Source organism: Hippocampus guttulatus, chromosome 2 (genome assembly GCF_054856545.1).
Source record: "Hippocampus guttulatus isolate MCC_2025c chromosome 2, RoL_Hgut_1.0, whole genome shotgun sequence".
NCBI lineage: Eukaryota > Metazoa > Chordata > Actinopteri > Syngnathiformes > Syngnathidae > Hippocampus > Hippocampus guttulatus.
Window position 1 is genome coordinate 29630659 of NC_141262.1, and position 27924 is coordinate 29658582.

The 27924-nt window shown below is 51.5% G+C and overlaps 3 protein-coding genes across 15 annotated transcripts; 1 reads left to right on the forward strand and 2 right to left on the reverse strand.

The window, feature by feature from the left end:
• On the reverse strand, positions 1-7518 carry agfg2 (ArfGAP with FG repeats 2). 6 transcript variants are annotated; one of them, XM_086105453.1, is made up of 13 exons: positions 7204-7518; positions 5997-6090; positions 5100-5215; positions 4786-4927; positions 4602-4710; positions 4416-4505; positions 3881-4075; positions 3276-3348; positions 3155-3198; positions 1856-1942; positions 1681-1770; positions 818-888; positions 1-733 (listed from the first exon to the last, which is right to left on the reverse strand). In XM_086105453.1, exons 1-13 carry the CDS (start codon positions 7368-7370, stop codon positions 686-688), a joined length of 1326 nt encoding a protein of 441 aa, XP_085961579.1. In that variant the 5' UTR covers positions 7371-7518; the 3' UTR covers positions 1-685. The 6 variants fall into 6 exon arrangements, with proteins under 6 accessions (XP_085961579.1, XP_085961577.1, XP_085961576.1 ...); XM_086105451.1 differs by having other exon boundaries at positions 3155-3348; XM_086105450.1 differs by having other exon boundaries at positions 4602-4927.
• On the forward strand, positions 7517-23450 carry acap1 (ArfGAP with coiled-coil, ankyrin repeat and PH domains 1). 8 transcript variants are annotated; one of them, XM_086105442.1, is made up of 23 exons: positions 8288-8950; positions 10325-10382; positions 11489-11608; positions 11697-11750; positions 12363-12421; positions 12503-12686; positions 12766-12810; positions 12935-13030; positions 13556-13630; positions 14260-14372; positions 14466-14517; positions 14606-14706; positions 14765-15130; positions 15189-15258; positions 15331-15425; positions 17202-17392; positions 17465-17512; positions 19401-19579; positions 19672-19781; positions 20986-21096; positions 21171-21232; positions 21914-21968; positions 22313-23450. In XM_086105442.1, exons 1-23 carry the CDS (start codon positions 8898-8900, stop codon positions 22314-22316), a joined length of 2301 nt encoding a protein of 766 aa, XP_085961568.1. In that variant the 5' UTR covers positions 8288-8897; the 3' UTR covers positions 22317-23450. The 8 variants fall into 8 exon arrangements, 7 of the variants coding, with proteins under 7 accessions (XP_085961563.1, XP_085961568.1, XP_085961565.1 ...); XR_015100236.1 differs by lacking the exon at positions 21914-21968 and having other exon boundaries at positions 8291-8950; positions 22313-22470; positions 22798-23450; XM_086105443.1 differs by lacking the exon at positions 21914-21968 and having other exon boundaries at positions 8293-8950; positions 14765-14867; positions 14934-15130.
• slc16a13 (solute carrier family 16 member 13) lies at positions 23272-27837 on the reverse strand. Its single transcript, XM_086105446.1, has 7 exons — positions 27582-27837; positions 26673-26698; positions 26304-26540; positions 26086-26229; positions 25267-25520; positions 24541-25075; positions 23272-23918 (listed from the first exon to the last, which is right to left on the reverse strand). Exons 1-7 carry the CDS (start codon positions 27647-27649, stop codon positions 23728-23730), a joined length of 1455 nt encoding a protein of 484 aa, XP_085961572.1. The 5' UTR covers positions 27650-27837; the 3' UTR covers positions 23272-23727.
• Between the last annotated feature and the right edge of the window lie 87 nt (positions 27838-27924).

A 27924-nucleotide genomic window follows, 5' to 3' on the forward strand; every position in this document is an offset into this window, starting at 1 on the left:
TTGGCGTCAAAGGGCTTTATTTACTGGACAACAACCCAGCAGTCAAGTCATCAAACGGATGACTATTTTTGTTTGGAATACTTGCCATGACAAAGACGCGCCTCCATAAATCCTTAAGGAACCCCCCGCCCCCCCGGCCCCATGTTTAAAAAAAAAATTGGTCCAGTATAAATAAGAAGTACTATCATTTTTTATAAATTATTCTGTAAGTGCTTTTTTTTTGGGGTATTTTTACATTCAGTAGCTTTTTTTTTTTTAGCCCTCAAAGCTCATGCAGCCTGGCAGTGGTTAACGTCCTCGAAACAGCTTAGATAGGGAAAGGGATCAGAAGACCCTTGAAAAACTTCAAACCAACATTTGGGGTGACTTTTCTTTTTCAAAACAGAAAACAATTTGTATTCTGAAGCAGCGGGGATCAAAGCAAAGGAGCAGTGCTTTGCACGTATATTTCTACCCCCTGCCAAAATGCTCCAGGCGCTAAAATAGAAATCGCTAGTTGAAGTCATAATACATTCAGGCATTTTTTTTTAACACGTGGCCCCAAGTGAACACACCCAGATAAGAGGACATTGGGAGGAGGAGGAGGAGGAGGAAAAGACTCAAGAGGTGTCGAAACGGCAGCGGCGATGACGACAGTCCACTTTTCCCAGAGATGGACAGGTGAGGGGCATCACTGGGGGCCGAGTCAGATGAAAGGGTTTCGCGACGTGGCCCGACTGGGGTAGACGTTGCCCTGAAAGAGAGTGACAAGTCATTACGAAAGTCTCTCGAAGGCCTCCGTCATTTAGCCGGAAAAAAAAAAAAAGGGAGCACTCACAGTAAAAGGGTTCACCGACATGGGCCGAGGGACTTTGGCCTGCGAGTCGCACGCGGGGAAGGCGGCGAAGCCTGAAAACATTTGACGCGTCGTGTAAGAAAGCTTACTGATGTTTCCGGTGTATTCTTTATCCTCTGCAAGGAACGGCTCCCGGGTGATCCGAGGCGCAAAAAAGAACGGCACAATGCAATCATCTCGCTCTCCGATCAGCCCGGCGGCATCCCACGACAGTCGGGTGAAGGGGGAAAGGCCTCCCGTGCGGAATATATTTTGTTATATATATTATAATAAGCCCTGCGATTGGCTGGCAACTGATTCAGGGTGTCCCCCGCCTACTGCCCGAAGACGGCTGGGATAGGCTCCAGCACCCCCCGCGACCCTAGTGAGGATCAAGCGGTTCGGCAAATGGATGGATGGATATTATAATAAAGGCTGAGCTTTGGCAACAAATGGAATTTTTGCTTTAACTTGTATTTTATTTTCTGAAAAGTCCCAGTAAAATCCATATTGTGCAAGCTTTTATACTGGGAGGTTAAACATGACCCCCCCCCCCCCCCAAAAAAAACAATGTGCTTGGAGGAAGGAAAAAAAAAAAGTCAAGACATTTTTGAAACCGGCATGGGATGTACAATCGGGGACACATCAAGCCCTCTCCGATTCATGTCGCGCAACATGTGATGGATAAGAATGGCTCCATATGAGGGGTACAACTTTTGTATTAAACCACGATTGATTGGCTTTCAAGACAGCCAGAAGACAAATCCGATAATGTTTACTGTCGTAAATACAGCGCGGAAAAATATGAGCATCGTAAAATGGCAATGGCAATATTGAGGCCAAATGGGAAGAAAACGGCGCGTTACCGTTGGCTTCCTGGTTAGCGACGGCCTCTTGAGGAAACGAGGCGGGAGGCGGAAACACCGAAGTGGGCGAGGTGACAAACGGGCCGTCGCCTGAGGGGGTGGGGGGGCAGGGGGAGGGGGAGAACGCAACGCTTTGTGATTGGTGGTGGCACCGCAGACAAAACCCCAAACTCACCTCCTGGCGAGCTGCTGAAAGGGTTACTGGGGGACAGCGCAGCGGGCTGCTGGGAAGTGGAGCTGGAGCTGAATGGGTTCGGGAAATCTAACACACACGTGGGGGTGGGGGCGGGGGGGGGGGGCAGCGGGAAGAAAAAATTATTGACAGTGTGTAGGGTGAACAGACGTCATGCCACACCATTCAGCACAACACTGCCTTGAGACACACTCCCCCCCCCCCCCCAAAAAAAACCCAACAAAAAAAGTCTCATTCAAATTCTAAATTCTCTCTCGCGGGCACACTCCCACAAAGACGGCCGCCAAGTTTGGCGGCCGAGTGCAGTTTCCAGCGGATCGCCACACTTGGCAAAGTGGAGATGCTGACTTTGCGCCAAAAACAGCGTGGCAAGAGTTCGAGGTTCTGCCGAGCATTCGGCGTTTCACCATCTGCACGTGCTGCGCCGAGCCGACACTTTCTGCCTGCTCCATTTTTATCTTTCTCAACCTTCAAGAAGCAACTTTGTGTCAAGCGTGTGGTAACTCTTGATGCCGGCCAGACATTTTATCAAGACGAAGACTGCGTCCCAATTCACAGGGCGGGGGCGGGGGCGGCGCCCTCCCGAAGGCCGCTTGAGGTCATTTGCGGTAAGACTCCAGGAAGCCGCTGCAAATTCACCAGGGTTGATGCAGCCCGCGCAGGCCTCGTCCAAGGACCCGGCCTGCAAATTGTCTTTGTAGAATTTGGAAAGCACGTGCGGTCGAGTCACGCCGGAAGTGGCGTCTCGCGCCGCAGAATCATGCGGCCCAAACCGTGGCCTTCGGACACGAAACAATGACACATCGAAAACACCAAACAATGTCGCATAAACGTGTGGATTTGGTAGGACAATTCATTGTTCGACTGAAAAAATACGCTTTGACGGGAGGCTAGTTGCCTAAAAAATAAAAATCATAATACGCCAGGACAAACTGATGCGAGACTTCACACGAAAAGGGTAAAAGCCAATCAAGTCCACTTTTGAAATAGAGCAAGAGAAACACAATCATACTCTTGCCCATGCGGCGCATTCGAGGATGGCCACCAAAAGCAGATATTCAAAACCCAAACGAACCCCCCCCCCCCACCCCCCAGGCCACAAGCTCAAAGTCAATCACTGAAAGCTCACAAAAAAACATCAGCGCGTATTCCTCCGCGAGATGGCGCCTGATTGACCGTCATTTCTTTGGCCCGAGCACAACGAGAGAAAATCGGTGAATAATGAGGATCGCTTTGAAAAAAAAAATCAAAATAAAGAATCAAAACATCTGTTCAGCTTACTTGCAAATGTTTGCGAATTGGACATTGTATCAAGACCCGGAGAGCTGCTGGGAGAAGAAGCAAGAATTTCAGAGCTTCAGAAAACGGCACAGACCAAAGAAAAGTTCTGAAAATGAGCAACCTGGCACGAGCGGAGCCAGAAGAGAGCCGGCTGCCAAACAGGGTGCCATACTGAGCGATCCCAGCAGGGGGGGCTGCGAACAAACATTTCACACAGACATTTTCACTTGAATCCACACGAGAAAAACCACGTTCGAGTCCAAGACTGAAATAAGGGCGCGGAGGGGGGCAAAATATGTGCTGTAACTGAGTCAGAAAACAAGTTCTCCTCCTCCCCAACACACACACAAAATCTGCCTTGGCTGATTTTAAACCGATTAAAACCGCGCGTGGTGCGGCGCAAACACAATGAGCGTAATTCAGCGGCTAACGGCCTTGGCGTTTGCTGAAAGAACATGACGCAACCTTGCCGAGCGGGCTGCGAAAATGTGGATCGCACGCGGCACGCCGACTCCACTGCAATCGTTTATTCAAGCCGACCTGCCGACAGGAGCGCTACGAAAACTAAGCCACGGTGGATTTTTGCCTTGACTGTAATACAGCGGGGGTTCCCTGCGAAAGACTCACACAAACGAATTGGTCATCATTTAGGGGGTGGGGGTGGGTGTGGGGAGGTTGTACATAGCGAAGCGGGGTGTGAACAACCAGCGTCGGAAAGCGGCATACCTGTTTCGGAGAAGACGCTGTCCAGGTGGGACACCGCGGCGTACCTGTCCCGGGCGTCGCCGGTGGTTTGCTGCTGATGGGACAGAGACTGAGGAAGAGGAGGCTGCGGCTGCTTCAGACCGCCAAAGTCCAAGCTGAGAGATTTGGGAAAGGCCCTGAAGGGCCCCGTGGCGCCCGACGATGACGCGGCGCGACCTGGGACCACACACACACAAAAGAAACCCCAGACGAACAACATGAAAAACTCACATACATGCCCAAATGAAGTGAAATATCAGCACGCCGCCGCTGCCCGCGGTCGGCGGGCCTCCTAAAAATAGCAAAGTGAGGACTCGTCAGATGGCAGAAGGAGCTGCCGCACCGCACGTCGGGCATATCGCAAATGCACCGGTGGGACCGGGGGGGGCGGTCTGACCTAACGTGAAGTGTTTTGTTTTTGGTTTTTTTCAAAGAGCTTCCGGCTACAAAGTCAGGAGACACAGAAAGGGGCTGTTCATCTTGAAAGAGGGGGCAGAAAGCAGTCGGGGGTGCCCACCTGAAGGCCGGGGGAGGGCAGGGAAGGAAGAACCGTGAGCTGAAGACAACGAGCCCGGGCGCCGTCTCTCAATCCCGCAGACGTTGTGCTCTACAGGCCAGAGAGAAAAAAAAAAAACAACAGCAATACACGAGGGAAATGTTTTGATCGGATCGCGGCTCAAAACGGTGCGGCCGGCGACGATACCTCTCAGCGGCGGGTCCCGGAAGCTTTGCGAGCGCGAGGGCCGGGCGGTCGAGGCGTCGGGGCGGGCGTCGGCGGGTGAAGCGGCCGGGGGTCGGTCCGACCGCGCCGTCTGGGGCCGTGCGGACGCAGAGATATGAAAAGCGGCGCGGCGGCGTCGCGACCGCCGACGGCGAGCGGCTCTCACCAGCGTCCGGGCGGGCCGGGCGTTGAGGGGCAAGCCGTGAGGGGGCTGCTGGCCGGCCGGCGGGCCGTGATGGAGGACGCTCTGGACGCCGGGGCTCCAAGGTCCCTCCGCATCTCGCCGGTTCTTACTCTTGGAAAAATGCCTGCGAGACAGGGAGGGAGGTGGCGGGACGGGAAGGGACCATTCGTCAGTGTGGTCTTCGAGGGGACACCTTCCGGCAAAACGACTTGAAGGGGGCTGGCGGCGACCCCCATACCACTTCTCCAAGCGGGAAGCGTCCGATTCAAATCCTCCGCGGCGCGGCGCCGGCTCACCATTTCTTCTTCTCGTATTTGTCCTGCAGGAACTCTTTGAACTTCTGCGAGTCCTTCATGTCCGGGCAGGCGTCCGTCTTGGCCTCCGGGGCGCACAGCCACGTCCTCCTGCCGACCTGTTGCACAAAGGGCGCACGGCGGGAGGGGAGCCACCGGGTCGGCCGCTTCACCCATTCACTCCCAAAGACGTTTTTAAACGTCTTTTCCGACTTGGTCTAGAATTGGCTGCTACTGAACGACTTAAGAGCCTTCCCCGACGGAGGCGCTCTCTCTAACTAAAAGGCGTCTCGCTTGCTTGTTTCGGCGGTGCGCGGCGAGCTCATACGACCATCTGGGGTGTTTGGGGGGGCAATAAAGATGATTTTGATTCCGAGTCACGTGACCACCAGGAGGGGCCCTCAGGAATCAACGCTGCCGTAGTGACGTGCTCGGGGGCCGCCGCTTAACCGGCAAGTTTTGACAATCGTTTGTGTGGGACCGATGGAAGAAGGAAGTGCCACACTTTGGATTATTTGGTGGAACAAGCAGCTGCATTTGACACGAGAAGAATTGTCGTCAAGGGTCAAAGAAAGCTCAAACCACGGATGGTACTTTTAAAGTGCAACCAATTGGCTTGGATACACTCCCGCTTTTCAGTGAAAAGCAATTTTGCCATTCAAATCGGGTTTTCGGATTCGCCAATGGCCGTTTTTGAACTCGCAACCTTTCCTGCGGCGGCATGTTAGCCGAGGAGGAGCCGGCGTTGATGGCAAAAAGCCGCGTGGCGGCGGATCACGAGGTCGAGCCCCGCATCGGGGCTCCGCGTGCAAACACACAATGTCAATACTCCTGCACACGAATTCTTTATCCTCGACAAAGTGGACTCATAGAACGGCGGCGAGTATATTTCCCGCTCACCTCGTTGCCGTGGTTTTGAAGGAATTCCACTTCCGGTTGGGAGAAGGTCGTCATGGAGATGGACTTGACCCTGTGCGGCGGGTTGAGGCCTCGCCTGCGGAGGAGATGGCGAGCGTTAAAAACAACAACACGAGCACGTGGCGCGCGTGGAGCGGCACCGTCAAGGGGCGGGAGGGCCGACGTTTGTTTACGGCCCGATTGTTTGCTCGAATTTTGGGACGTCGCCGTTGGGAACGCTTGCAAAACGGCAAGTCAAAGTGTAATTCAAGTGGCGACATCAACTGCCTTTCAAATTCATTCGCCTTTGTTTTAAGCCCAACTCGCAAGAACAAAACATTAAGTGCACAAATCTTTTGGCTTTATCGTTTATTCATTTGCTCGTGTGGGTTAAAAAAAAATACACGGGAAGGGGCGCGATGGCATATTCAATCACCATCACAACATTTCTTTTTCCAAAAGTCCTCCGGCGAAACAGGACAAGCCAACGACTTGCGTTGCACCGGTCGCTCTACTGGGCCCAACTTACAGGCTTGCGTGTTGCACTCGTAGCTTCCCGGCGCTCAGCCGTGGCAACTAAATGCCCACTGGTACTTTTGCCTCACCGGTAACATGCAGTTAGTTGTCCACTGGTGTGCAGAAATGTGAATATGCTAGGAAGGCATTTGAACTGGAATCACAGTGGACCTGTCCATGACTCCGAAGTGGATATCCAGGACGGAGGCTCCCACTATCCTTCATCTCGTGCTGAGCGGTCTCACGGGCAAGGCTCACGAAGACACGAGGTGACGACTGAGGAAAAACTGCACAAGTTGGAGGTAGGCCTTGTGCGAGAAGCGAGGCCGTCTCGACCTTTACGGCTCTTGCGCATGGATGGGCTTCCGGCTGGACATGAAGGGGGGTGGGCTATTGGGCTCGGCGCTCAAACGCAACAGGATTGGGCAACAACAAACAGAGTGGCCTTCCCGCGGAGTGCTGCCAGGAGTGGGCTCAACATGCGCGCTGCGGAGGAGACCAAAGCTCGTTTTGAAACGCCCTGGGGGTCGTTGGCGGAGAGCTCGTCAACATGCGCGGAAAGCGCGTCCCTCCCTCTTCTCGCGCCACCGTGTGTGCAAGCGCAATCTCCCGGCCTGCCGCTCGATCCTCCGCGACGCCGCCTTGCGAGAACCGCGATTCGAAGCGACAGACGCGGGCTGCAGATGATACTTACAGCATTCCGGAGCACGACGTGCACACGAAGGTGCCCACGGTCACGTCCGTGTACGTCACCCCGGGCTGGTTGCACTCGAAGCAGTGTTTGTTTACTCCGGACTGGGCCAGCTCGCGGACCTTGCGCGCGCAGATCTCCTGGTTGTCCCGGTGCTTGCGGTTCGACATCGTGGATCCGGAGAAGGGGCGGGGTGCGGGCGCTCGAGCCTCCGTCCGAGCTCCGTCCTTCCGGGCTCTCCGACTCCGCCACTTCACCGCCGCATTGTGGGGCGGAGTGGGGGGTGGGGGGGGGGGTCGAGGGACGCGGGCTGGTGCTTGGAGAGAGCGCCGCTCCGCTCTCGCTTCGCCCCGAATGCTGGAAAGTTAGACCGCGTAGGATGCGACGCGTACCGGAAACACGCCGACGTTCGCCAGAATAAAAGCGTTCCAGCGGACGGATGCCATTTTCAACGGTGCGTATAGTTTGCGTATTTTGTTAAAGAAAACCGTTGTAAAGCATACTATAATTGGATTCGTCCACCTCGACTCACCAAAGGTATTTTTATCACATATTTGGCTGCCCATAACAAATCATTTTCAATAAGAGGGTCACATTTGATTTGAACAACGTTCGTTTTTGCAGACGCCGTTTATTTTCGACCATAAATAAGAGTCACCTTGGCGACAACTAGTTTACATTCCGCCTGAAGACATCTACAATTCACACAAGTGCACCGTTATGTACTTTGTGCAAATATTTTTGATATTTTGTGGGGAGATGGAGCAAAAATATCCTCCAATTCCAGAATGATCCTTCTACAGTATTTTTTTCAGACCATATAGACATAAATAATTGTTCTGAAAGCGTTTTGTTACAGCTGCAGCTTTTTGTGAAATCGCTCTATCAATAAAGATGGATTGATTGTGTTGTATTTTATTGTACTTTTTGACAAGTCGTGCCTGCTTTTGGTCAGTAGATGGCACTCTACACGACCGCGAGCTCGCAGTCACGTCCCTCTTCCTTCTTCCGGGTGCGTGACGTCATTTGCGTGGCATTCAATATACGCCGCTGAAGTCCGTGTTTTACCAATTGCTGTCGCTGTCATTGAAAATAAAAAGCTATCGGCATGGAGGAAACAGAACATTGAAATAGTCTTTACATTCGTATTTTCGAGGATTTAAAAAGCATTTTCGACACGACATCATTTGACCGACCTGAAACGTGATCGCACAGTCACCGTCCCTTCAAAATTGAAACTGGCTTTCGATGCGTATTTTGAGCATTAAAAAAAGCACTTTTATACACGAGATTTACCCAAAACCAAATACACAAAAATCGCCGGCCAATTCCAGTCATGTGACGCATCGAATTCCGGGATGCCTGACGGCAGTCGTGTGGCATTCAAGGCTCGACTCTAAAGTACGTGTTTTCATTTTTTCGTTGTTTGTAAGCGCGTGTTGTTTGTTTCTACAGTGGGCGGTGTCGCGTGGGAAGAAAACTGGTTGCCAGACAAGAAAAACACACCCCAACGTGTGGCTCTGTGCTTGTATGCCGATGACGCGTCAAACGTCCGCCGAGCTCAATCGCACACAGGAGCCGCACAAATCCAACAAGACCAACAATCCGCAGGCCACGAAATGACAAAGTAAACTTTGCCAAGACGAAGTCGGACTTTTATTTTTGTTAAGTGTTTTTGCGCCCAAACGAAGAGGATTATGACTATTAAAGTGGACTTTGAGGAGTGTTTGAAAGACTCCCCACGCTTCAGGTAACACTTTTCTCCTCGTGATAGAAAAAAATGGCTCTATTGGTAGATTCTCATCATGAGTATTATTATACAGTATCCACACACAAACACACACACACTCACTCACACACACACACACACTTATGTATGTATGACGATTTGATACATAGCTCAATGCATGAGTACATGTGGTATGATTCAAGGACGATACATTTTTAAAGTGGAACAATGTGATACGCTCACATCTTTGAAATCATAACCAATTGTGCCATTCAAATGGATTTTTGACATGGCCCGAAGTTATAGTTTGGTGACATTTTTGGTCAAAGGCCCTGAGATTTTCACAAAGTCCTGTTTGCGAACGTTTGATACTTTGCATGCTAAATCATCAAGTGGGCGCATCTGTCAAGGCAAGCGGTGTCCCATGGCGCCGTTGCAAGCGCGTCAGCCGGCGAGATCAGTTTTTGGGCGCGCCCCGGCTTTGCTTTGAGTCAGTGTTGCGCCTTGCCGCTGACCTGGCATCTTTCAAAGTTGACCCGTCATCCGCACGGCCAACGGGCGGAGGCGCGCTGAGGAGCTTGGGGCCGAGGGAGCGGCGAACAAAACACCAAAAGCGGAGGCCGAATGGGGAGAAAAGCTGGGAGGGGGGGGGGACACGGTCGCATGGGCACGTTGTTACATCGGAAAGCGCAGCCTCGTGTTGCCAGGTGACAGTTGAGGTGAACAGGAAGCGAGCCGAGCGGCGCAGGAAGTGTCAAACCGCAATTTTGGGCCACTGGCGTCGACACAAGAAACAATCTCTCTACCGCTTGCCTCTTTCCCCATTTTGTACTTCCTTTGCGTGTGTGCTACCAACAAATACAAATCGCGCTCTATGGTCAATTGTAAAAACTGTATCAAGACATGACAAAAAGAGAATGGGAGGGAATGAACTGCTTGTACAATGTCTGATCTTGTAAATGGCAAGAGTGAGTCCCGTGCCTCCCTCGCTCTCTCTCTCCACTGTGCACAGCAGCTGCTGTGAGTCTGCCTTTAGCTTAGCCCAAAATTCTGAAAGGATCGGGGGGTTTTCTACTTTGGGTAAAAAGTCATCCATCCAGCCATTTTCCGATCCGCTTTAGGGGCGCGGGGGGTGCCGGAGCCTATCCCAGCTGTCTTCGGGCAGTAGGCGAGGGACACTCTGAACCCGTAGCCAGCCAACCGCAGGGTGACTGGGGGCGGGGGGGGGGGGGGGGGGGGTCCAATTAGCATGCGCCATCCATTTGCTGGCTGGATGCAGACGGGGGTCAACATCTCCACAAGTCCAATGAAATGTCAAAAAAGCGGCTCGATTTGTCGCTCATCCACTTTTGGAGAAAGGTAAATTTGCCTTTGTGGCCGTGTGTTTTGTTTCAGAGCTGAAATTGAGGCGGTCCAAGCTGACGTGGGCGAACTTGAGACGCGATTAGACAAGGTGAGATTGGTGTCAGTCACATCCAAAACTGTCTCCATCATTTTCCAGACAAAAAGCTGGAAATGATCAAGACTGAAGGTGCAAGATGACAATAATAAAGCCGGGATGGATTGACTTCTTTTTCATCAGCCCCCCTTCCAAAAAAAAAAAAAAAAAGTCTGACCTTTCAAAAGTGCTCTGACGATGGGGCAAAAAGGTTGTGGGAACATATTCAAGATTCAAGATGAGACATTTGCGATGAAAAGTCACTCGGATGTTTGTCACATCCAAGTCATTGTCCAAGTTAGCAAAGCGTCATCTTTCGGATCCAAGTCCGGAATCAAGTCCGAAAACTGGATTTTCAAAGTCAAAGTCAAGTGGTTTTTAAAGATAAAAAGGCAGATGCCGCACAAACTCAAGTCGACAACAAAGTGGCATCTTGAGTGGAATGTTTTTGCGCTTAAAAGGTGCAACGTTCCCACTTTTTACATGAGAGTAAAAAACAAAACAAAACATTTTTTGAGCTGCAGAGTCGCACATCCAAATGACATTCATAATGTCAGAAGAATCAAGTTGAAATCTTGGGAGAATTAAAGTTGTCTCATTTCAGGATGGTCAGATTGTTGTTCAACTTTCACGAGGGCTAACTTGGATGTTTGCCAGATCAAAGTTGTTAAGGTCAAGGTCAAGGTCATCCTTTATTGTCAAATATGCTTACGTATGACATGCAGCATAGATGACATTTCTTCCTCTCAATCCTCAGTGGAAATATGCATGCAAACATGCTGTGCATTAAACACACACAGCTAAGAACTTTTCACAAATCAATGTCTGAGATGATCAAAGTGACGGCTTGGAATTCAGAATATTAAGAGAATAAAGTCGTGGAGCTCAAAGCCCTCGGCCTGAAATTTGCCTACGGGCGGCGCATCTGCAAGAGGCAGGGCTGCGCCGCTGAGGTGGGGGGGGTCGCAGTCGAGTTTTCACGGCCAATCAGAGCCATTCCTTTTAAATGCGCCTAGCTAACGTCTTGACACGGCCGGGAGATAGGAATGGATGGTTTTTTGTTTGTCAGTTTTTTTTTGGGGGGGGGAGCTATTTCTCAGCACACATCTACTGCATCGTAGCTGGTGAAACAATGCCAGGCCATGCTGGAGGCCGGCCGAGCGTACAACCAGAGCAGCAAGAGCTTCGTGAGCGGGCTCCAGAGTCTGGGACAGCACTGCTCCGGCGACGCCACCGTGGGGGTGAGGCCGGACGCTTGTTCCGTCCCAGCGCTCAACTCTGAAAGATTGTTTGCCAGCAAGTCCTGCTTTTCTTCTTTTGTTTTTGCAGGACTGCTTGCAGACATTCTCCCAGAAGCTGTCGCTCATCTTGGACGCGCAGGAGGTGAGCCGCTCGGCCCGCTTGCCGTGCTTCTCGGGAACGGCGGAGACAAATACTTGTCGTCGATGTCGCGGAGATGATAATGTCTAACGGATCGGACTTGATACTGGTCACATTTCAACATATTCTCGCTACATGACGAGTTTCCATTTTCATCTAGAAAAGGCCCGACTTGATGCTCACAACATTTGCACCTTCGCAACTTGACTCCCAAATATCAACAGAGTTTTTGGAGCTCTTTTTTTAATCTCTCATTTCTTCGAATAAGACGACAACTTTTGGATCCAGAAGACATCCCGATTCCTCAAAATATTCCACGTTGTGGCTTTAATCTTGAAACAAATCCAACACCCCCCCCCCAAATATAAACTATTTTCCCCTGTCATAATCGAATCCAGCAAATAGCCACTTCAGTCATCGCGCGACTTTGTTCTGATCATATCATCTGACCTTTGACCTGGAGAATCGACCGCTTTGAACTTGAATCTTGAAAGCCGAAGACCCAGAAATGCAAATCCAAGACTTTGGGTCTCGTATTTGAAAATGTACTTGTATTTAAGAAAAAGCAAAAGAAAGAAAGAAAAGCCTCCTCATCATTTCCACTCGCCCTTTCAGGAGGCCATCGAAATGACGCACAAGTCGGTCAAGACGAAGCTGCAGACTTTTGTGAAGGAGTGAGTGTCGGCCCAGCGAGTCGCGGCGCCGCCCGCGTCCTGCCCCGCTCACCTCAGCTCCCTTTGTGTCTCCCCCCCCAGAGACGTGCGGCGCTTCAAGGATGCGCGCAAGGAGTTTGAGCGCAGCAGCGAATCCCTGGAGGGGGCGCTGGCGAGGAACGCTCAGGCGCCTCGCGGGAAGCCTCACGAGGCAGAGGAGGCCGGCGGCGCGCTGCTCAACGCCCGCCGCGCCTTCAGATCCGGCGCCCTGGACTACGTCCTGGAGGTGAGCCGGCAGAGGCCTCGGGCCTCCCGCCGCTCGGGACCGGCATCCTCTCTCTCTCTCTCTCTCTCATTTGTCGCAGATCAACATCATCGAGGCCAAGAAGAAGACGGAACTGCTGACGGCCGTAAGTGAAGCCCAATCCGATTGCCCCCCCCCCCCCAAAGTGTGCACATTTGCCTCTTTCGGAGGGCTCGGCCATGTGTCCAAAGGGCTTCCTTTGGGTCATGTTCCCTCCCCCTTGTTCCCAGATGTTGTCGCTCATGGACGCCCAGGCCCAGTTTTTCCAGAGCGGCTTCCGGTCCTTGTCGGAAGTGGAGCCGTATCGGCGAGAGCTGAGCGAAGAGGTGACTCACAACTGCTTTCATTTCAATCCGAGAAGTCAAATGTTGAAAAGCTGCAGTTTTAGCCGAGGAACAAAATGAAACGCAAGTTTCTCGTATCCAAAATAGAGCAAGAGCATCCTCTTCTTGAGATTTTATCTTCAAAAGTTTGACACCCCCCCCCCCCAAAAAAAAAACCCTAATATGTTTTTCCCTCTGATCACCAAAGCGTGACTTTTCGGCTTCAAAGTTGGCCCTCATGTGAAAGCAGACATCTCAGCCCCCCCCCCCCCCCAATCATTCTGAATATGGAACGGTCACAACCGCTGCGTCTCCTCTCACCTGGAATCTTCCGAGCGCCCCCCCGCTGGCTCCTTTGATTGCCCTGAGCGTGACGGGCGGCTTTGCTGGATTGCAGCCAGAGTGATTTAAAGAAAGAAAAAACAAAAAAAGCGCCGCGCTCATCTCGAGCATCGAGCGAGCGCCTGACGAAAAGCGCCGCGTCACCGTCTGCGGGCCAGCAACTGTCTGCTCTTGTGTCCCCCCCAGCAGAAGCAGTTTGTCCTGAATTCGGCCCGCGAGAAGCGAGACATGGAGCAGAGACACGCCGCCATCAAACAAAAGGTTTCCAACACGTCCGAACGGACACGACCCCTCGCCAACGTGCAACTCGGCCTTTCCCCGCATGTCCGCGCGCGTCCACTTGCGGGCATCCGGCGGCCGCATTGCTCATTGGGGAAGGCTTTTTTTTTTTCCTTCATATTTTTGGGTTGCGTTTTCCACATTCCGTTGACGTATTTCTCTCCCCCCCCCCCCCCCCCCGCGACTCTCAAGTGATTCAAGATCGAGTCGCCTTCCCAAACATTTTGTCGGCGTTGCGCACATTCCATGACCTTCCCGAACGATATCGATCGGATATTTTGACCTCTCCTCCTCCCGCAGACGTCGCTCAATCGACTCAAGATGGGGGACACGCTCCCCGTCTTGCGTTTCCAGACCGCCCCACCTTCAAACTCTTCAGCTCGTCGTTTCTCACGTTCCCCGAACCGCTTCGGCTTGTTAAAACGGGCGCATTTCAGAATTGCGCCCCCACTGGGTTCTTTGCTTATTTCTTGATTTTCAGTCTCGCGTTCGGCGTGAATTGCACGCCGCATAAGTAGCGCGTCGGCGCTTTGCCGTTCCCGCGTCGTTTCGAAAGAAAGTCGAGTCTCCGAAGACGCAAATCACACAAGGGTGGTTTGTCGCGTCGCCAGGACGTTTCCTACGACGACTCCATGATGGACTTCAATCCGGACGCCGCGGACGGGATTGCCATGCAGGGGTACCTCTACAAACGGGCCAGCAACGCCTTCAAGACCTGGAGCAGGTGTGACGCAACCCAAAGCCCCCCCGCCCCCCGCAAAAAAACCCCAAACCTCGTCACCGGTCTTTTTTGTGCGGTCACGGTTTGCTCCCCCAGGCGCTGGTTCTCCATTCAGAATAATCAGCTGGTGTATCAGAAGAAATTGAAGGTAAAGTCCCAGAGGGCGGCGTTGTGGCTCGACGACCGGGACGCAGCCCAAAGGAGCCTTGCGGGTTTGAACGCGTCGTGTCCCTCAGGAGCAGCCCACGGTGGTGGTGGAGGACCTGCGCCTGTGCACGGTCAAGCCCAACGGCGAGAACGACAGGCGCTTCTGTTTCGAAGTGGTCTCCCCGTCCAAGTGAGTCCGGGCGCGGCCGGGCCGGGCCACGGCGCGGCCGACGATAACCCCGGCGCAGAAGCTGTCTGTTGCAGGCCGACTCGGAGAGGCAGCAGCGGGCGTGGATCGGCGCCGTGCAGAACAGCATCGCCTCAGCCTTCCACGAGCCCCAACGCAGTCCGGTGAGGATGCGCGCGCATGCGCGGCCTTCGGCACGCCTCCTTCCTCTCCCCGTTTCTCTCTGGCAGAGGCAGCGCCGCGGCTCGGTTTCGACGGGCGGCCCCGTCGACCGTCGGGAGGGCTCGGGCTCGGGCTCGGAGGCCCTGGAGCGGATCCGGGCCGTGGCCGGGAACCGGCAGTGCTGCGACTGCGGGGCGCCGGCTCCCGACTGGGCTTCCATCAACCTGGGCATCACGCTGTGCATCGTGTGCTCGGGAATACACAGGTAGGCGGCGGGCGGGCGGGCGCGCCGGCCCGACCTCAAGTTCCTCCCTCCCTTTCAGGAGCCTGGGGGTCCACTTCTCCAAAGTGCGCTCCCTTACCCTGGATTCCTGGGAGCCGGAACTCATCAAGGTAGCGCGCTCTTCTTCTTCCGTGGCGGCCAAAAGGCCGTTTGGCGGGGGCGTCATCCTGTCTTTCTGGCAGTTGATGTGTGAATTGGGCAACGGCGTCATCAACGGCATCTACGAGGCCCGCATCGACGAGATCACCTTCAAGAAGCCCCTCGCCTCCAGTCCAAGGTGAGCGCCGGGCAGATCGAGAACCTCTCACGTTGTGGCCCTTTCGCATAAAAGGCCCGGCGCCTTTTTCCTCAAACCTCTCTCCCGACACTTTCTTCGCACTCCTCTTCGTCGGCATGAATTGAACTCGGTGAGGCTCCTCCGCACGCGACTTGGTTTCGGCCTTTCCGCCGAGCCTCCCCCGAGTCCGCGCGCGTGACGGTGGGGTGTGCTTCTTCTGTGACCCGGTCCCTCGGGATTCGTCGGCGCCGTGTACTTTTGAGGCTGCTCCCTGACCTCCGAGACTTTGTCCACAGCTCTGGAGCGAGGGCACCCCGAAGCTCATTTGCGAGCGCTTTGAAGAGCCTTGCGCAAGTCATCTCTCGTCTCTCGGATCGGACTCAGATTGACATCTTTTGTCAGCGCTTGACAGTCGCGGAGACTGGAAGGACAGAAACGGATTCCGAGGGACGTGCGCTTCAGACGCGCCATCGGCTAAGATCGGGGTTCTCGGTCACTTGCTTTGATGTGCAGATCGATGTCCCGCTGTGCAAACAAGACGCCTTCTCATTCAGGCGTCTTGTATCCTGCCTGGAAGAAATCAAAACCCGGATGGCACAAAATGTCTTGAATTGCAATGAAAAGGAGACAGAGGTGATACTGTTTGGTCCCAGTGGCCCCTGTACGTCCCATCCTGTAGACTTGGGTCTCCTTATCTTAAGTCAACAGTCTGAAACTTTGGGCCTTAAACTGGACGGTGATTTGAAACTTGACCGGCAAATTGTTGCCGTTGTTCAATCCAGCTTCTTTCACCTTATGACGGTTGGCCAAAGTAAAAGCTCTCGTCTCTCATGAACACTTTGAGACAGTCCTTCCTGCCTTTGTCACATCCCGGCTCGATGACTGCAATGCCCTTTACTTTGGAGTCCACCAGTCCTCCATTAAGCTGGTCCAGAATGCCGCTGCCCGCCTCTTGACTGGTACTCGTAAGAGGGAGCACATAACTCCTACTCTGGCATCCCTTCACTGGCTCCCCATACATTTTAGAGTTCTTTTCAAGATCCTCTTATTTGTTTTCAAATCTCTAAATGACCTCGCGCCACCTCACCTCTCTGAGCTCATCCGCCCCTACACACCTGGCGGGGGCCTCAGGTCTGCGGACCAGACCAAGAACTAAACTGAGGCTCAGAGGGGATGGGAGCGTTTTCTGTTGCTGGTCCCTCTCTCTGGAATGACCTCCCACTGAACATTCGGCAAGCCTCCTCGCTGCCCATCTTCAAAACCCGCCTCAAAACTCACTTGCATTCTTTGGCATTCGACTCAGCATGACTTGGATTTGTTTTGCTGTTCGGTTCTTTCTACCGTCTTTGTTACCGATTTGCTTGACCGTTTGTTGTATATGTTAATTGCTCCGTGGACAGCACTTTGGATGCAGCGACGGCTGTTTGAAAGTGCTCGAGAAATACACTTGAGTTGAGTTGAGTGGCCGTGCGCCGCAAGTCCACCTGCGGAAGCCCCGATTGCGGCCGCCCCGTAGGGGAACAAATACAATTCACGCGGTGTGACTTTTGCGCTGTTGAAATTCAACCTCGGCACATGATTACGCGACAGCGCTTCCTCATTTGGCTGCTAGCGCGGCAAACAGGAAGTGCGGAAAGTACGCGGACTGACCAGATGTTTAGCGTCGTGACCCCACGCTCGCTTGCGTCGCGTGTCCCGCGCTCGTCCGTGTGAGTGGATTTCATCACACAGTCAAAAAGCCCTGACAAGCGCGCGTCCTCGTGTGTGTGGGCTCAGGGGCGACAAGGAGGCCTGGATTCGTTCCAAATATGTGGAGAAGAAGTTCATCCAAAAGCTGCCGGAGACGGGTCACAACACCTTGCCCGAGCGTCCGGGCGCCAAGAGGAACAGGGCGGCCACGCAAGACCGCACGGCGCAGCGCCCGCCGCTCAAGCCCAAACCCGGCAGAAGCACTCTGCCTCGATCGGGTAACGTGCGCCCGGCGGGGAGCTCCGGTCACGGTGTCCGCCCCGTCACCGCTATTGTCTCTCTCTTCTCAGCGTCAAGCTCGATGGAGGTTCAAAAGAACAACACGGGCTCCCGCACAGGTCAGTACCCACGCGCGGTGCAAGCACATGCACGGGGGAGGGGGGGTGGGGTTCCGTCGAGGAAGGCGACATCAACCTCCCCTCTGGGAAAATACAGCTTTTTCGCTCAAAAGATTTCTCATAAATATGCAACTCTCTTTTCCTGAGCATGCAACCTTTTTTTAAGAAAATATCGTAACATGACTTTTTTGCTCCAACAAAATCTCTCACACACACAAAATGATGTGCTGTGTGTACATTCATTCATTTTCCGAACCGCTTCATCCTCACCAGGGTCGCGGGGGGGTGCTGGAGCCTATCCCAGCTGTCTTCGGGCAGTAGGCGGGGGACATCCCGAACCCGTTGCCAGCCAATCGCAAGGCACACAGAAACGAACAACCATTCGCACTCACACTCACACCTAGGGACAATTTGGAGTGTTCAATCAGCCTGCCATGCATGTTTTTGGAATGTGGGAGGAAACCGGAGGACCCGGAGAAAACCCACGCAGGCCCGGGGAGAACATGCAAACTCCACACAGAGAGGCTGGAGCTGGAATTGAACCCGTTACCTCTGCACTGTGAGGTCGACATGCTAACCACTCGACTACCGGGTCGCCCCTGTGTGTGTGTGTGTGTGTGTGTATATATATATATATATATATATATACTGTATATATATTAGAGCTGTCAAATGATTAAAATATTTAATCTAATTAAAAATGCAACTGTCATAATTAACTCAAATTCACAATTTCCTTTTGTATTTTTTATCCTATTTTTCCCCCATTTTAATGCTCTCATCAACATTGAATCATGAATCAGTTTTCTATGTGCAAAATGCAAATATTTACTGAAATAACAATTTCAATTTTCAATTTTACATGAACATTATTCACTTGGAGCAGTTATTCACACATAATCTCTCACACAATATTACTGTCCATCAACAACAGTGAAAAAAATATTTTGTCACACAGCTGCTTTGACAGCTCTTTTTATGGAATCAAAACAGAGCAATATAACATTATAAAGTGCACATCTAAGGTCAACTAGTACTCAGCCTATAGTGGATTTAAGCCACGGCTGCATACTTCATTTTTCTCAAGTTTGCTTTGAACGCAGCAGTCAGGCTATGTTGATTCTGTTAGTCCTTCTTGCGCGCAAGTCTCTCTGCGCTTTTGTGTAGACATCATTTCGGATGACTACACTTGTTTCGATGACAACACTGGAGACGTTTTAATTTCAGTATGGTTGCTACAGTGAAACTCCTCTAGAACGAAACCTACATGGGCGAAAATACCCCCTTATGTGAAAAACTCTTCATGCATTAACACAATTCCCATTCTCCTGCCCCCCATACGACGAAAACCCCCATGTTGCGTTATACAAAATCATTTTCTCTGCTCCAGCCTTGCGAAGACATCCACTACAACAAAGTCTAATCCAACAGCGACTTCTACTGCTTTGTTCGGAAACAGCAGCAGCAACCACCACACTGGTTTACATAGTGAACGACGTTTATTTCGGTCACAGCTGTGAGTTTCCTGGACTCAACCTACTCATAGCTGCTCTGCCATTGGCTTACCGAGCATCATCCTGGCCTCCGCTGCGATCATACTGAAGCTAGATCCGTAGCATCCGATTAGCTGCTCAGAGTAAATTGCTTATGGCTCGACGAACATTCAAATAAACGAACGTTTCCTTGAATGCTTTACTTGTTAACATGCTAAAAACAGCCACGGGACGCTTCGTAGTCCTCCATGGCCATAGTTAGCTCTTGAAGGCTAAAAGCCTTACGCTAACTGGAGCGCTTCTCTCTCATTTGCGCTAAAAAACACTATGTGGGTGGGGTTTTTTTGCGACTCACTGATCCAAGCCGTTTTTCTGTTTTGTTTTGTGTACCTTAGATGGAAATGACGAAGAGGAAGAGGATCTGAGCGGGCTTCACCCCGGGGCGCTGCTGTATCGCTCCGCGGCCCTGCAGAACTTCCCCGTCATGGCCGACGCGTTGGCCCACGGCGCCAACGTCAACTGGGTCAACGCAGCCGAGGAGGCCTGCACGCCGCTGATCCAGGCCGTCTCGATGGTGAGCCTTCCTCCGTCGACCGCCATTGGCGCCGACCGGCGCCGTCATCGGCTCGTGAAGCCTTTTTTGTTCATTTCCTCTCCTGCTCCCAGAATGCCCTGGCCGCGTGCGAATTCCTGCTGCAGAACGGCGCAGACGTCAACCAGGCGGACAGAAATGGGAGAGCGCCACTTCATCACGCCACCATACTGGGTCACACAGGGTACACCCACATCCCCCCCCCACACAATATATTAGATAAAGCACCCAAAAACAGGAGACAAGCCATGATCACAATCTTTCACGTGAAAATGCAGCACAGACGGGCTATTGTGGAAAGGAAGTGACTCCGTGTGTCTATGTGTGTGTGGGGGGTTGTGGGGGGGGGGGGGGGGTAACAGAAACACAAATACTTTCCTACAGTGCTGAAGTCAATTTCTCAGTTAAAAGCGGTATGAAAGAATGGTCGGATGGATGTATCTGTACTTGCATTTTTATGATGTTGTATTTTTATTGCCTGTACCAAAGTCATTTTTACATTTGTTTTAAGAACAAATGAGATATTGGAAGATTAAACCGCCCCCCCCCCTTTAATTTTTTTCAAACAACATGTCTTTTTTTGCCAAACACATACAATAGACCTAGTTTTTCAAGATGAAATGTTTTGAGTTTTGAAATGCGCGTGTTGAAAGATAACTTCCTCTCCCAGTCAAATGTGCTAATATGTCGGAATACAATTTCATTCTCATAAAATGACAGCTTTTTATCCCAAGAGAATCCGCCTTTGCACGCGTCAATGTTTTCACTTTCAGCCATTTATTGAACAGGCTAAACAGTCCATTCGAAAATAGAAACACTTACAAGTCACAAGAAGCACGCCAACCATGAGTTGAGAACTCGACTGACCATCGAACTCAAGTTGCCATCTTGCTCGATGTTAACAAGTGTTAGCTTGTTAGCATTGTGTCAATTGTTGTTGGAAATCGTATCCGGCGCTTTCTCAGCTCAGGTCGCTATCTAGCTCATGTTAGCATCACAAATGTTAGCCTGTCAGACCACTGGGCACCTGTTGAGAAAGCCTTATCCATCTGCATCTGTCTTATTTTGTACTCAGGAGACAATCTTACTGTACGTCACCGACTGTTAGCATCTTCGCAAGAGTTGTTCAAAATAAGAGCGCATTCTAAGACTTCTTTTTTTTTTTTTTTTGGTGTTGAAATCAAAGTTTCAAATCGTTCCATTCGCAATAGGTTATTATCAGTGTAGGTTTCTGACTTGCAACAGCTAGCGGGCTATCTCAAAAGTTTCCACAGGGATTTTTCTCACTAAGACAAACCTGTGACTTCCCTTTATTTCAATTCATTTCAATGTGGCAAATGGATTTGATATCCAAGTAACGTGAGTTGCGCGCTTGTGTGTGAACTCAGGCTGGTGTGTCTCTTCCTGAAACGAGGCGCGGACTACAATGCCAGAGACAAAAAACAGAAGGACCCCATAACGATCGCCGTGGACAACGCCAATGCCGACATCGTCACTTTGTGAGCGCCATGTAAAAAGATGAGCCAATGAGCCCAAAACCGAAAGCTTGACCGATGCTCTTTTCATCCCCCAGACTGCGGATCGCCAAGATGAACAGGGAGATGCAAGAGATGGACGGATCCCTCGGCAAATCAGGTCTCTCCAAGGGGCAGACAGCCGGGAGCCCTGGGACGGGGACTGGGCAGGGCCAAACTAGGAAGAACCTACAGGCTTTAAAGCACCAAATAAGTGGCTGGGCTCTGGGGGGACCAAATGAATAGTTCACCTCAGTGTGAAAGGAATGCCCCCCCACACACACTTTTTTTTTGGGGGGGGGGTTCTCCAAATTGAAAACACTGGTTTTACAGTGTCACTTTTGGGGGGGGGGGGGGGGGGGTTCTACCATGCAGAATTATACTGCTGGGAATCTCATTTGAGATGCGGGTGGGTGCTTATGCCTTTATTGAAAAAGCACCAAAGTCCAATTTTCGGTTCTGAATCAATGAGGAACACGGTCTTTCGTGTCCATGATTCATTCGGCCACTTAGCGCATATGGCACTTTGAAACACCCCCAAATGTCAAAACACTGTGAAAATAGAGTAGATGTTGAGCTGAGAGCACACACATGGAGGCCAACGCATGCTCACGTCCTGTTTGCATTAACTCGGGGCCTTCGTGCCCATGCATTGTGTTTTTGCTATTCGGGCTTGCTTCTTGTACATTGCTTTCATTGTTTAATTGTGTGTTTCTCTGTGCTTATATTTTTAAAAAAAAACAACAAAGACCCTGCTGGTCAGCATTTTGACGTTGTCTTTGTGTGTCTTTACACTCCTGAGAAATGGAGCTGGTCTCGCCAGCTTGTGCAGTGTGCCACCTGCCGCAAACTCCCAGGTAAAGTCCATTGCGCATGCGTGTTGCTTCAAGGCCAACGGAAAATCCACTTAAAAGGGGTTCTTTGCAAGACAAAAACGTATCCTCTTTGCATTTACAGAGCATTCGGTGAACGTTTTAACAGTCTAAATGGTCGTTTGTTTGTTTGGTTTTTCTTTGAACTCTAAACAGCTGTTTTATTGGCGTTTTTCTCTTACCGGTGGCGTCGACGTTCTTCGGGCAACACGCTCTTCTTCGGCGCTCATCGCGAGTCGCCAGCGCTATCTGGTGGACTAACCAATCATTGCACCACACATTTGGGTTTAGTTTTTTAGAACTTTGTTTACCTCTTTTGTGTCTCACAGGTGACGAAACCTACCAGCACATCTTCAGAGACTTCTCGCACATGGCATCCAACAACCCGGAGAAGCTCAAGCGTCGCAGCGCAGATGCCAAATTCTGAAAAAAAGAAAAGAAAAATGCCGCTTTTAAAAAATGCTTCATTTTGCCCTGACCTGTTTTGGTAGGAATCATTCTATTGAAAATGTTGAAAGGTTTTCAAATTATATTTCAGTTTTGTCCATGGAAGGCATGTCAAAGTTTTCTGTTATTTTAAATGCGAGTCCTTGCGAAGCGGAGCGAAAAGTACTTCCGGTAGTTTACGGAGCGACGTCACCCGTATTACTTAGTCACCACTTTATATTTGTGACCTAGAAATGATCCAAATATTTGCTATGATTAAGGCGTGAAATCCGGTCAAGCGTATGGTAGCATTTAGATGCGCAGACATGTATGTGCGTGAGTGTCAAACATCAACCCATCCATTTTCTAATGAGCTTGTCTTCCCAAGGGTCGCGGGCGTGCCGGCGTCCGTCACAGCTGCGGAAAAATAAGAACGTCTGCTTTTGCAATAGCGCTGTAAACGGACCACAGGAGCCACGGCTGATTTGTTAGCATGATTTATTCATATTCAAGTGTCACTAAAACACTGAATTCATCATTTTCAAGGTTTTTTTTTTTAAGTTTATAATCTGTTAAAAAAAAATTTAAAAGAGTTGATCGATACTCTTCATCAGAAACATCGCTATTTCCGCATCGCTTCCGAATCCTCTCGGCATCCTACGGTCCCTTTGCTCTGCTTCTGTTTGTCTTATGCTCAGGTGTCAGCGAGCAAGGGATCGACAATTTGGTTTTTCTATTTTCCCGAAAGGACATATTTCAAAATAGTATCAGTAAAGTTCATGAAACCCAACCAAACGAGTCAGTGCGAGAGTGAAGGGTTGCACGAGTGCCGAGGCAGAACAATCCAAGTAATCAAGTACCCACCAGTCCGATGTTTTATTATGGTCTGCAAAAGTACAAATATAGTTATTGTCCCGGAACGAAACGACACTTGTATAACGATAGTCTTGTATTCCTGAGTGTACGGGACATGCGAAAAGCACATTTTACTTTGCATTATCATTACTTTTGGTCTCCATTAAAGTGTCCATTTTCACAGCGGTTGACGGCGTGCTATCATCTTCCAGAGATTCACATTTTGCATTGACTGACCCTAACAAGAACACTCCATTTCAGCAACCATGCGCAAACGTGATCATCAAATAACACCAAATCATAAGCCCTCCTCACAAAATGTTTGGGATGAAATCACACTTTGGAAAATGCAACAACCTTGACCAAAAAAAAACAAACAAAAAACTCCAATAAATATTCCTGAATTTTTGTGAGTGGCGAAGGCACGTCAGTGATTGGCGCCGTCCGGCAACTCATTCATCTTCTACGTCTCTGAGCTGAGATGTTGCGTCTCGGCCGCTGGCACCGTTGGTGCCGCTGCCAGCGGCCGCGGCGGCGGATCCGTGCGGGAGAAGTAGTGCGGCAGAGTGGCCATGGTGAGCGTGCTGAGGATGAGGAAGCAGCCTGACACCACGAAGGAGGCCATGTAGTCCCCCGTGATGTCCCGGAGCAGCCCTGGAAGCACCAAAAAAAAAAAAAAAAAAAAAATCGCTCTGGGCAAAAGATCTCTGGTCAATATTTGACAACCGCAGTGTTTAGTTTAGTCTTGTTTTTAAATTTAGGTCATGACATGTCAGGCTGACAGTGGGTGTATAATAATTGGACACATTTACATTTTGGAGAGAGAGATACACATGCAGCTCTGTCATTGTTTGACGTCGGTGTCACGACGCCATTGTTGTGCTTGATGTAGTTACATGATGTGTCCAGCAGAGCGCTTTCTAAATTGAGTACTGTGGGGGAAAGTGGCAAAGAGGGGCTCGGCGCTAAGCTGTGGGAACGCGCGCTTCTCTTACCGCGTCCGACACTATGGTTCTTGTCTGTGGCTTTCTAAGTGCTTCAAGTAGTCTTCAAAAGAATGAACACATGCAAGCGGATTAGCCACAACCTGGCTGAAGACGGCAGATGCGCGTAAACCGCCAACAGAAGGCTTATGGCTATTCGTGGGCATCCATTCCATGCAGACGTTTGCTATTTGCAGGCAAGCCCGGTCCCTGTGTCCACTATACACTGCCTATTTTCAGCTACCGCGGGCTGGTCTTCACCACCGCATTGTCACGCGCGCTCCGGCTCCTACCCGACAGAGGCGATCCCAGCAGTCCCGCGCAGCTTTCGATAAGCTGCAGCAGCCCAAGCGCCCCCATCACGCGCTCGACGCCGACCACCGTCGGCACCACGGTGAAGGCCAGCGAGGTCAGCGCCCCCGAGCAGAAGCCGTAGAGGAGGCCGACGGCCACCAGGGCGGCGTAGGAACCCCACAGGGTGCTCACGGGCAGCAGCATGATGAACACGCCGGCGAACGCCGTCCACGCGCTCAGCAGGTGGATGAGCCGAAAGTGGCCCAGGTCGGAGAACCACCCCGAGGCCACGCGCCCCACGATGTCGGTCGCGCCGGCGGCGGACACCACGAAGGCGGCCTGGTACTCGGAGAAGCCGGCGTGTCGGCCGTGGGCCACCAGGTGGACGTAGGGCACGAAGTAGCCCACGTTGAGGAGGGAGAGGGCCAAGGTGTAGGTGAGGTAAGGCCTCTCACACAGCAGCGAGAGCTCCAAGTAGGAGGCCACTCGCTCAAACGCGCCGCCGCCGAATGACGACCTGCTCTCGCTATCCACCTGCGAGACGGCAAAGTCTGCAATTCATTTCATTTGCCCGGAGTGAACCTTGATGAATCCGAGGAAGGCGGGTGAGAACGGATTTCCATTCGTCAAAATCAAAGCCCAATGCAATCAAATGCACACGGACCTTCACATTACACTGTGCATGTTAGCCCTCCAAAAATGGAGGTGGCGCAGTTGAGTCGCACCTTCGCAAGGTCGTTGGGCCGCCGCGGTCGGATGAGCGCCCCGCAAGGCACGATGTTGAGGCTGAGCCCCCCGATGATGAGCAGGGCCCCGCGCCAGGTGTACGTCTCCACCAGGAACTGAAAGAGGGGGTTGAAGGTGAACGAGACCAGGCCGATGCTGGAGAACGCCAGGCCCAGGGCAAAGCTGCGCCGCTGGGTGAAGCTCGCCAGGACGGTGGCCACCATGGGCGTGAAGACCAGGCCCCAGCCCAACCCTGGAGCACACGCACGCACGCACACACACACACACACACACACGCACCCTCAGAAAATCACGCGGAAGACGAGTGAGCCCGTTCCGTCGGCAGCCGTTGCAAGCGCCGAGCCCCGACGTGACCTTCGCTCATTTGAGCTTTGTATCGGGAGCGCACTTTGGCATTCGCCATCCGTTCAGTTGCGCTTCACCTCATCGCCCCCTCAAACATTTTGTGGCTCATCTGGCGTCCGTTGCAAAATCCAATCCCACCTTCCGATTGCTTGCGCATCTTGTGGCCGCGGCCTGGGTATTTCTTCTTCCCACCTCTGTCTTGACGATGTCACTCATTGCGGTCGCAGCGCAGCCGATTCTGGTTTTTCTCTGGCGATCGATGAAAAATTGGATTCGTCGTGCAGCAAGAAAACCACGCGAGGACTTTGTTTGTCCGAGATTCATCTTTGGGTCCGAAACCCACGGCGCGCAACAAAAACTGTAGGAACGGACCCCGCCGCCGCAACCCTTTCGGAGGGGACTCTATTGGAGCCTTTGGGCGACTCCCCGCGGAGCCGAGCGCAAGGGCCTACCTGAAAGGAGGCCCATCGTGAGGTAGAGGTGAAGCAGGCAGGTGGCCTGCGAGGCCAGGATGAGGCCGAGCCCGGCCAGGCAGCCTCCCGCCATCACCACCGGCCGCGCATCGTACGCGTTGGACAAGGCGGCACCCAGGGGGCCTGCCGCACAACGCGGGGGAGCACGTCAGCCGCGCCCGCCGGACGCTCCGTCGGGCGCGGAGTCGCAAACTCACTAAAGAACTGCTGCGCTGCCAGGCCGATGGAGGAAATCCACGAGATGGCTTGAGCGCTCTCCTCAAAGTACTGCACCAACTCCACGAAAAAGATGCCCATGCCGCGCATGAGCCCGAACACCAGGCCGGTGCTGACGAAAAGGGCCCCGACCAGCACCCAGCCCCAGCCTCCGTCGGGGCCCGGGGCTTGGCCGCCGCGACGCCTCTCCGCTCCGGCGCTGGCCATGGCTGCGCGATCTGGAGAAGGAAAGTGTGTCAAGAAGAGGTCACGGGTGCAGAATCATTAACTTGCTTTGGGCCGGTGTGACGAGGCCCCCTCAACACGTCGCCGGGTTAATGATGAACAACTTCAACTGCTCAACAACGCACCCACGGGCGCCACTGCATTCGCTGACCTGAAATTGAGGGAAAATTTGCATTATTTAAATTTTTAAAAAAAATCTGTCTTGCTGATGCGCCTTCAGCGGTTTATTAATCGAGACACCCACAGAAATACAATATGAACGCACTCCCAAGGAGCATCGACCAGATGCGAGCTCGTAACCGAACTCACGCGGTAAATGGCCACATGCGCCATATTCACCCGTGGCCGCAAAACGGTAGATGGGCAACGATTTACTCATCGATGATCAGACGAAGCCATAAATATTGTGGATAATCAATTTAGGCTTCAAAGACCTTCATTTAAAATGGTCGATGTCCATGTATTTGTTCTCTGATGTACGTCTTCCTCCAGAAAAGCAGACTGCCCTGAGGCGGTCCATTTTATTTCAAACACGAACGACAATAAGGATGAAGAAAAGAAGTGCAATAAGACACACTTTGAAAATCAAACATGACAAAAAAATTAAACCGTTTACATTCATCCGTTCACGAAAATGTTTGAATAACCAAAGTTATCAAAGGATTAACAGAATATCCAATTAATCCTTAGTAAGAGAACGGGTACACCGGTAACGTGTGGAAGAAATCCTCACTAAGACCTAAATTACATTTAAGCGCACGTTACGCCTCTTTGGTTGCCGCAATTTACCATTTTGTGGGCCCATTCTGCTTGCTTCGTAGCCACCAATAGTCGCTCGTGCGCAAATCGAATCATTTTCATGGCCGCAAATGAAATCAATTTTGTGGCCACAACTTGTGGCAAACACTTTTTGCAAAAACGCATAAAAAATGTCTGGGGCTATGTAGGGAGGGCATCCCAATTATGATCAACCAAAGTTAGAGGGACGAGAAATGTTCCAAACAACTTGACTATTTTAGGTGGAGGAGGCCCACCTGCTGAAGGAGAAGTGCACTGCAAAACGTGGGTTCAATGGAGCTGAAACTGAAGGACACAAATACATATATTTTGGGTTTTAAGCAGGATTTCCAAGCCGCATTAATCATTATTAACAACAAGAAAACGATTGAAGTGAATACAAAATAGATTTATTTAAAAAAATAAATAAATAAAATGGGGGGACTCGATTTGATGACGCTTTACGCCAACGCAGCGGGTCGAACCATACAACACGAACTGGTCTACGCAAATAACGCAGGACTGACGTGGCGCCTGCGCACTTGGCGACAAACTGAATTGCCCGAAAACCGAGAGAAATACAGTACGGGAGTAAAAAAC